The following is a 9,613-nucleotide window of genomic DNA, read 5'->3' on the forward strand; positions in this document are numbered from 1 at the left end:
ATTGGACAACTGTATAATGCCGCATTATTTCATTTGTGTTATACCTATTAGTTTAGTAGTATTTCAAAAGAAGTGTTTATTTTATGATTTAATCAATTTTTATTGATATATTTTTAGTATTTATAAATAAATTGATTTGGTAAGGGGTTCAATTTAAAGAACAGGTTATTGGACTTAATACTATTAACTAATAATTCTACAGCTATTTTATACAGCTCTAATAAAATAAAGATAAACTATCAAAATAACCCGGCATACTCTTTGAATTTTCAGTGAATTTAAATTATTTGGTATATTTAAATAATAAATCAGTTATATTAGCTAAATAGTGACATCACAGTTCACTTTTACCGTACGGTATTCTATCATCATCGTCATCAGCCTACTGCAGTCCACTGCTGGACATAGGCGTCTTCTATGGCGGCCACAACACTGTCTTCAGCCCCTCGCATCCATCCGTGGCCAGCGACCCTTTTAAGGTCGTCCGTCCACCGTGCCTCAGGACGTCCTACATTCTATGCCGCATTCAATGGGGAAAACGAATAATTTGTCAATTGATTGGTAGCCTTTGGTGTGTCTACTATTGAGTAACTAAATTATCTTGTACAAAATATATGTAGGTAACCCTGTGACTCATTTGATTTTTTTTTATTCGACTAGATGGCAAACGAGCAAGTGGGTCTCCTGATGGTAAGAGATCACCACTGCCCATATACACTCGTAACACTAGGGGGATTACAGATGCGTTGCCAACCTAGAGGCCTAAGATGGGATACCTCAAGTGCCAGTAATTTCACCGGCTGTCTTACTCTCCACGCCGAAACACAACAGTGCAAGCACTGCTGCTTCACGGCAGCATTAGCGAATCTAATGTTTTGCATAAAGCACTCTTTTGTTAAAAACAGGAATATTATAAATGCGATAGTTTGTGAGTATGGTGTCTGTATGTTTGTTATTCCACTCTGAAACGGCTCAAGGGATTGAGATGAAATTTACTATGTAGATAGCTGGACGTCTGGAATAACACTTAGGATACTTTATCCGATATTCCCACGGGACCGAGAAAATCTCGTTTTTTCACCCGCTGGGTTTAGATTATGACATTTAGCACGGTTGTTTTTAATGCAACATCGATAAAACCACGATATAATTGACGAGAATTCCATTACAATTTATCGAAGTCCCGGGATTTCAAATCAACTGCCGGAACTAATGGACTAGGAGTTTTAGTACATAATAAGTCTCTGACTTTTTAAGGTTAGGGATTTTTAGGGGTTTTTAGGGCAAATACGGAACCCTTATAGTTTCGCCATGTGTGTCTGTCTGTTTATCTGTCCGTCCTGTCACGGCTTTGCTCAGGGACTATCAATGCTAGAAAGCTGTAATTTTGCAGGGATATTATATGTAAACTATGCCGACAATTTTTAGGGTACTTCCCATAGACGTAAAGTGAGGTTGTTTTTTTTTTCGCATCCAACCCTATTGTGTGAGGTATCGTTGGATAGGTCTATTAAATCATTAGGGGTTTGCTAAGACAAATTTTCAATTCAGTGATTTGTTTGCGGATATATTCTACTTTAAAATGCAAATATTCGTTAAAAATCGAGCGTCTCCCCCCCCTATAAAATCTAAACTGGTGGGTGGAAAAATTGGGAAAAATTCAGGATGGTAGTAAGTATATCAACTTTCAAGGAAAACTATAACGGCTAAGTTTGCTTGAGAGTTATTAGTAGTTTATGAGTAAATAGCATCCTAAGGTATAAAATATATCTAAACTTGGAAGATTCCGTATAAAATACGTAAATGGCTACGGAACCCTATTTTGGGCGTGTCCGACATGCTCTTAGCCGGTTTTTAATTCTACAGTAGCCTAATCTAATCGCTCTATATTAAGAAACCAATGGTTTTAATGAAACAGTTCCAACTGACCCTGACTCGTGACCTAACCTTACCGCAGAAATGTCAGCCACACATCATAATCACCGAAGACATCCATATTAGATCTAACCAAACTACTTTCTAATAACAGCCCATACATCGACAAATTTTAATGAAAGGCTTAGACATATTACATATTTAATTATCATAAGCACACGTCGAATTTAGCGAAGAAGTTCCTTGTTTAAACTCAATGGGAACCTTCACACACATCATTGAATTGCTTCGCAGGTTTGTGCAGGTTTCCTCAAGATATTTTCCTTCACTGTAAAGCTTGTGGTAAATTTCTAATTTCGAAAAACTCAGAGGTGCGGGCCGGGGTTTGAACCCACGAAACTCTGCTTGAGAGGCGATAGGTCAAACCACTAGGCCACCACGGATTTTTATTAAAAAGCCATTTTTTTTTAAAAAGCCGAAGTGGCCTAGTGGCTTTTCCATATACTAGTGTTTTTTTTTGCAAAAAACATTAAAAAAAATGTACTCAGGTCTCTTCTTCGTCTATAAAATAGTTCTTCGCCGAGCAATCATTAAAATTGTATATGAAAAAAAATACAAACATTAGAACGTAAAACCTCCTCTTTTTTGAAATAGGTTAAAACTATACGATCACAAGTATATGATAAAATCATCGATTGCTTAGTTATCGATAAAAAAATGCTCTACCTGTTATTAAATATACCCCTTAAATTGAGAGGTGGAAGAAAACTAAAAGTGCTGAATGTTTTTTATAATTTTAAGGTTCTACTCTATTTCTAATTTCTACTTCCGGCTGTCCGGAAGTAGGCTTTTCGGTTACGGCTGATCGGATAAATGGGAAGCAATTACCGTTGCACATTGAATACTCAAAACAAGAACAGACATTAGTAAGCATGAGCGGGTGTTGTTGCCGGCCCTGTGCGAATAATGTAAGCTCTTTTTACCTCTAAACTACATCGGTTCGAAAATAATGTATAAACATATATAGTTTTTCTCCAAAATTTCCGTAAAAGTTGTCATTTTTCTTTACATATCAGAAGGTGAAGTGAACAGTTTATGGTCAGCGAAAAATTAAAAAGTTGAAAAGATTGCAGGCGCGCTAGCTCAACAATAATAAATTAGCGCGCCTGCAATCAGTCATAATTTTTTTTTAAGTTAAAAAAACCATGGAAATGTTGGCACAAGTCGTATACAGCCAAGTCTAATGGCCCGTATCAGATATTTTGTTGGAACTCCGGAACCTTTTTTATTGGATCTGAAACAGCTTTGTGGTGTATAAGCATAAGAAAAATATAGGAATAAATTAAATGTTATAATATCAGTGTTTTGAAAAAAGTTAAATTCTATTTCAGCATTCACCATTTTTGATAAAAGCTTTATATAAGTCTAGGCTGGAATGGGAAATACTGGCTTCATATTAGTTAAGGTTCTGAATGGCGTCCGCGGACCGGAGACGAGCTGTCGGTAGGCCTCCAACAAGATGGAGCGACGACCTGGTTAAGATCGCGGGATCGCGGTAGATGCGGAAAGCACAAGACCGGTCTGAGTGGAGAGCCTTAGGGGAGGCCTATGTCCAGCAGTGGACGTCATTCGGCTGTCATGATGATGATGATGATGATTAGTTAAACGGACTCGCAAGCTCGTCAGCCAGCAATTGCCTAGGGGAGACCGAGGAGAGTTGTTACAGAGGAGAGTAGACAACGTCGATTTTTTTGAACTAAACTTATTATCTGCTAGTGAGCTCGCAATAGCGCGCGTTTTATAGTTCAAGTCTCGAGCTATCAAACACGCGCTGTTGCAAGGTTGCTCAGTAAATAAGTTCCCAAAAATCGACGGTGTCACAACTCTCCTCTCTGTCACAACTCTCCTCCGTCTCCCCTACTTCCAGGCCACGACAATAATCTACTATTAAATGCTCATTTATTTTCAAAAAATAATAAAACAAGCCACTCCTATGAGAAATCATTTATAGGTACTTATAAATAAGCGACAAAATGAAGCATCTATTAGGATGTGTAAGCGCGCGGCCACCGCGACTATGTAACCAAACAAAGAAAGGATCAATCATCATCATCATCTCAGCTGTAGGACGTCCACTGTTAGATAAAGGCCTCCCTACAGACCTCCATTTAGCTTCGGCTGAAGAAACCGCGGCTTTACCAGATTATCCGTCCATCTCGTTGGTGGACGTCCTACTACGCTGCGCTTGCCAATCCGCGGTCTCCATTCGAGAACTTTTCGGCCCGAACGGCCATCTGTTATCCGTGCTATATTTCCTGCCCATCGCCATTTGAGCGAACTTATTCGCTTGTCAATATATCGCTATGTCAGTAACCCTCGTTCTTCTACGTATCTCCTCATTTCTGATTAGATCCCGTAGAGAAACTCCCAGCATAGCTCTTCTTAGCTCGCTGAGCAACTTCGAACCTATTTATAAGGCCTATAAATATAGGCCCAATGATTAATAGAATAATATCTAGGCATAATATATCGTTTCGTTGTATCGTTTTGTCGTGCCGTAGGCGACAAGCTAGCACTAGCTATAGTCACTATTGTACCGTTTTTGTCAAACTCAAAACCTAAAATTGCTAAAAGTGGCTCCGAAGCGGTAACGTTTCGTGTGCTCTGCCTACCCCATTTGGAAATACAGGCGTGATGTTTGTGTGTGTGTATAAACGATATTATCATTTAATATAAACATAGACCTATAATTGACATAGTCATAAGATCATGTACATAATTTATTGAATCAGGCGTTACTTTGCGGAGGTCCATATCAATGAACTAAAATAATTTCCTTGCTCACCCGCGACCTTACGATAGCTAAGCTTATGCAAAATATGCGTGTTCATGCAGTTCCTCCACCTCCCACTGTAAGAACACACACAAATCACACAAACCCATCTATCACACCACCCAAAACAACACTGACGCGTTTCGAACTTCAAACCAGAGCTTCATCTTCAAGAGTGACAACAACCGTACACCAATGTCTACCATTTTGTTAGACTAACTGACCATAAACCAACCGTTCTAACTTGCACTGTAATGACCCAAGTACCACATGACGTTTTATGATACAAACAACTACCACAAATTATTAATAATTTTTTTAACTGTCTTCAAAACTACCTTGAATTTTTATTTTATTTACTGACTGTTAGGATCTCGGTCCTTGTTTTTGAACTGATTGAGGAAATTGGGAAGTAATTGATGCAGCGATCTTTTTCGTGTTCGATTTATTTGCAAAGAGACCAAATGACATGCGCCATCTTGCATTCTCGGGTGTCACAAGTGGCGCCATCTGACTGAATCTACTTGGTTTAAATCCGCCGCTACTGGGACGGGAAGTTTGGAAATAACACTACAGATGGAGTCACCTGTGACATGCTCCCGCCTAAGGTCTAATTCTACTTATAGTTAAGTATAAAGGTAGCTTATTTACCCAGACTGGCATAACCAGGTAGTTCCTGGTCTGTCAACCCATCCGCGAGGTGGCGTTGCCTAGAACCTCGCCGATAAGCGGACAGAAAACCTATATGTGAGTGATCTGGTCAGATCAGAGCTCACAAACAAGTCCGCCATTTCATTCATGTTATTATTAAGTGCGCTTGCACTTAACATGAATAAAATGAATCGGTTACCTTACCATGAAAACCATACCAAGGAATTCTTTATTAGACATTTGGGATTATAAATAAGCGGGAACACGAATACATGTGCAAAGCTTATCACAAAATAGTTTAAATTATGGTTAATATAGTAAAACCTTGCAAGCTTGAGAGGAAGTTGAAATAAAATTGGTTACATTGACACAAGCAAAGCAAGTTTACTAGTAGCTTGCAAACAAAGATAATTTAAAAAGTATTCAAAAAGTTCAACATTGCAAATAGAGTTATAGTAAAAATTGCAAATAAAGTTAGATATTGCAATCAAAGAGCGATTAGGTATCATTAAATATACATTCAAAAGGCAAAATTGCAAATAGAGTTAGAGTGAAATTGCAGACAAAAAGAAAGTAAAAGTAGGTATCATTAATGGTTAACTTAATGGTAACGGGCAAATATTGTTAAAAGCGCGTTTGATGGTGCCTCGCGAAGTCTTCAATTCGGCGACTCGGGAGACGCCGTCCTTCCCAGGAAAACAGCTGATGACGCGACCCAGGAGCCAGCGGCACGTCGGGAGGCGCTCGTCACGCACCAGGACGACTGTGCCCGCGTCCAGGGGGCGCCCCTTGCAGCTGCGCCACTTGGAGCGTTCTTGGAGCAGACTCACATAGTCCCTGGACCAGCGACGCCAGAAATTTTGTTGTAACTGCTGTAACTGTTGGTATAGTGTTAGTCGGTTTACTGGGACGCCCTCGTATTCGTAGTCGGGCATGGCAGTAGGACTCCTGCCAATAAGGAAGTGAGCTGGCGTTAGACAAGATATATCATCATCATCTGAAGTGGGTATTGGGCATAGTGGGCGTGAATTTAAAATTCCCTCTATCTGTGCAAGTACTGTGGCAAACTCTTCATAGGTTAACAATGCATTTGAAAGTACCTTTTTAAGTGAGTCTTACAACTTTTTACTGCGGCCTCATGCAGGCCCGCCATATGTGCTGAATATGGTGGTAAAAATTTCCAAACGATCCCTCCTTGGCGCAAGAATCTGTTAACACACTAAGGTTATCGTTATTGTTTATGAATTTATAGAGTTCGGTTAATTCGTTATTCGCGCCATGAAACGTAGAACCATTGTCACTCAACATTTCCTTAGGTCTACCCCTACGAGCTATGAATCGGTTAAATGCTGAAAGGAATGCTGAAGTGTGTAAACTGGAAACTAATTCGATGTGAACCGCCTTCGTTACAAGACACACAAACATTGCTATATAGCATTTACTGGTTTTGTAACCACGTCCCCTCCTGTCCCTTATTGTAAAGGGGCCAGCGTAATCAACGCTCGTGTTTTGAAAAGGGGGGGCCGGGGTTACTCGTACAGCTGGTAAATTCCCCATGATAGGAACATGTACCTTCGGGTTGGCCCTGAAGCAGGTCACACATTTTTGTACAATTTTTTTTACTGTGCTCTTGCCCTTGATAGGCCAGTATCGTTCTCGTACTGACGACAGTAGGAGTTGCGGTCCAGCGTGCATCAATCGTAGATGCTCGCCGTGTACAATTAACTTAGTTAGGTTGTGGTTATGGGGTAAGACAATAGGGTGTTTTTTGTGGCTAGGGTAAATTGACAAGTCTAAACGCCCCCCTACCTTTATGAGTTCATCCTCCATAAAAGGATTTAAACAAATTAAGTTTGATGATTTTGGAAGTAGTTTACCCTTCATAAGTAATCGGTACTCGGTTGGATAAGACTCAATTTGAGCAAATTTTATTAATTTATTTCGGCTCTCGTTTAGCTCATTGACAGACAGTGAACCACATTTTTTTTCTATTTTATTGGTACAATTTTTAATAAATCTTAAAATGTATGCAAAACATCTAGTCAGTTTGTTGACATCAGACCATTTCTCGAATAAAAAAGTCATAAATTGGTTATTGTATGTATTTGTACATACATTGCAATGAGTTTCAATGGACTCTTGGGACTCATTGGACTCTTGTATAGACTTGGTAATTTTTACTTGGTTGGATGGCCACTCTGTGCTTGGTTTTTGCAGCCAGAGGGGTCCTTGCCACCACAAGGGACAGCTGGCGAGCTTGTCAGCACGCAGCCCCCTAGTCAAGAGATCGGCTGGGTTTTCACCAGAAGCTACCCAATACCAGTCCTTTGAATTGGTCATTGAATTTATTTTATTTACTTGGTTTTTTACAAAGCAGGTAAGTTTGTCACATTGTTGAGATTTTATCCATGCCAAAACTACGTTGGAATCTGACCAAAAATATTTACTCTGAAATTGACATTTGAGTGCTTTGTTTACCTTGGTGTACAAGGTAGCTAGTAATAATGCTGCGCGTAGCTCAAGTTTAGGTATAGTTTCAGTTCTTGCTACTCTTGTTTTGGCGCACAACAATTGTGACAAAATTTTCCCATCTTTGTTTTTGGAACGTACATAGATTGCTGCCCCATAGGCTGTCAATGAACTATCCGCAAACCCATGTACTTCAATTTCGCTATGGTTAGGTAGTGTGACATGACGTGGTACAACCAATGAATTTAATGTGAATATATCATTATAATATGCTTCCCATTCATTTGACAAGTCGAGAGGGAGCTTCTCATCCCAGTCGCTTTTAATTTTCCACAATTTTTGGATAAAACATTTAGAAATTATTAGCACCGGAGCTAGCAGACCTAACGGGTCAAAAATACTTGATGCTAATGACAAAACCTTTCGCTTGGTTAGTGGTCTTTGGGCCCCTTGTCTTTTTAGTTGGTACATTAAATTGTCAGTTGTGTTGTCCCATGCCAGTCCCAGAACCTTATCTTGTCCTAATGGTGTAGGTGTCATGTGGGTGCTTGTGGTTTGAGATTTGCTTACAATACCTTGTATGGTTGGTGAATTAGATTTCCATTTTCGAAGGTTGAAATTAGCTCTGCGCAGTATTTTTTCTATCTGCAAGGCTACCTGTGCTACCTGTTGCTCATTGTCTCCTCCGTGCAGCAGGTCATCCATATAGAAGTTGGTAGATATAGCTGCAGCCGCCTCTGGATACTGCATTTGATGCTCCTGCGATAGCTGATGAAGGCACCTTGTAGCAATACAGGGCGCGCTTTTAAGCCCAAAGCTTAGGGTTGTCAGTCTGTAGGTAAGTAGTGGCTCTGTGGGATTCTCACGCCACAGAATGCATTGTAAATTTTGTTGGTTTGGGTTGATATAAATCATTCTATACATTTTTTCAATGTCGGCGTTTATTACAAATCGGTTTTTTCGAAATCGCAACAATATGTCAAATAATTCGTCTTGGTTTATTGTACCTTTTGGTTGTATATCATTTAGGGACTTCCCTGTGCTTGTTTTGAATGAAGCATCAATCACTACTCGGAGTGGGGTGGTTTGCTTTTGAGGAGTTAAAACTGCATGATGTGGTAAATAGTTACAACACTCTGTGCTACCCTTGTGCTCAATCATATGACCCGAAGATTTAAAATCATTCATGAATTTTACATAATTTTCTTTATACAATGGGTCCTTGGTAAATTTGGACTCTAAAGCCTTAAATCTTTTATAAACAACAGATCTCGACTGACCTAAGCTCGTCACTGGTTCTTTAAGGGGAATGCCCACCACAAAATTTCCATCAGCAGTTCTCTTGTGTTCATCGAATACTTTCTCACACAGAGTATACTCATCATGTGGAACTGTAGCGGGTGAATGACATTCGTCAGCGTTCCAAAAAGCTTGGAGCGCCTTGGTTTGAGCAAAATTGCATCTCACCTTTTGGTGTTGTGAACCTGTGATTGTATAAGCACCAGTGACCAGCCAGCCCAATAGTGTTTTTTGCAGAACTGGCAGACCGTCTCCTAGTCTATGTCGACCATTGCACATAAGTTCGTAAAACAGTTCTGCACCTATTATGAGATCAATCTCGCCACCTAGGTAGAATGTATCATCAGCCAGATGAAAACGAGAGGGAATTTTTAATGACTGAATCCCCTTTTCATGCGTTGGTAAGTTGCATATACTTGGTACAATAAAACAAGACATATTGGTTGTGAACAAGCCATTATTTGATTTTATTTTTAATTGGCTTGT

General features: G+C 39.7%; 1 protein-coding gene across 1 annotated transcript; it reads right to left on the minus strand.

Moving 5' to 3' along the window:
- Positions 1–5,093: 5,093 nt before the first annotated feature.
- On the minus strand, positions 5,094–6,451 carry LOC141433118 (uncharacterized; the record flags this gene model as incomplete). Its single annotated transcript, XM_074094962.1, is given in 1 exon segment — positions 5,094–6,451. A coding segment is annotated over 1 exon segment (339 nt). The 5' UTR covers positions 6,295–6,451.
- Between the last annotated feature and the right edge of the window lie 3,162 nt (positions 6,452–9,613).

The sequence above is a fragment of the Choristoneura fumiferana genome, chromosome 12, assembly GCF_025370935.1.
Source record: "Choristoneura fumiferana chromosome 12, NRCan_CFum_1, whole genome shotgun sequence".
NCBI lineage: Eukaryota > Metazoa > Arthropoda > Insecta > Lepidoptera > Tortricidae > Choristoneura > Choristoneura fumiferana.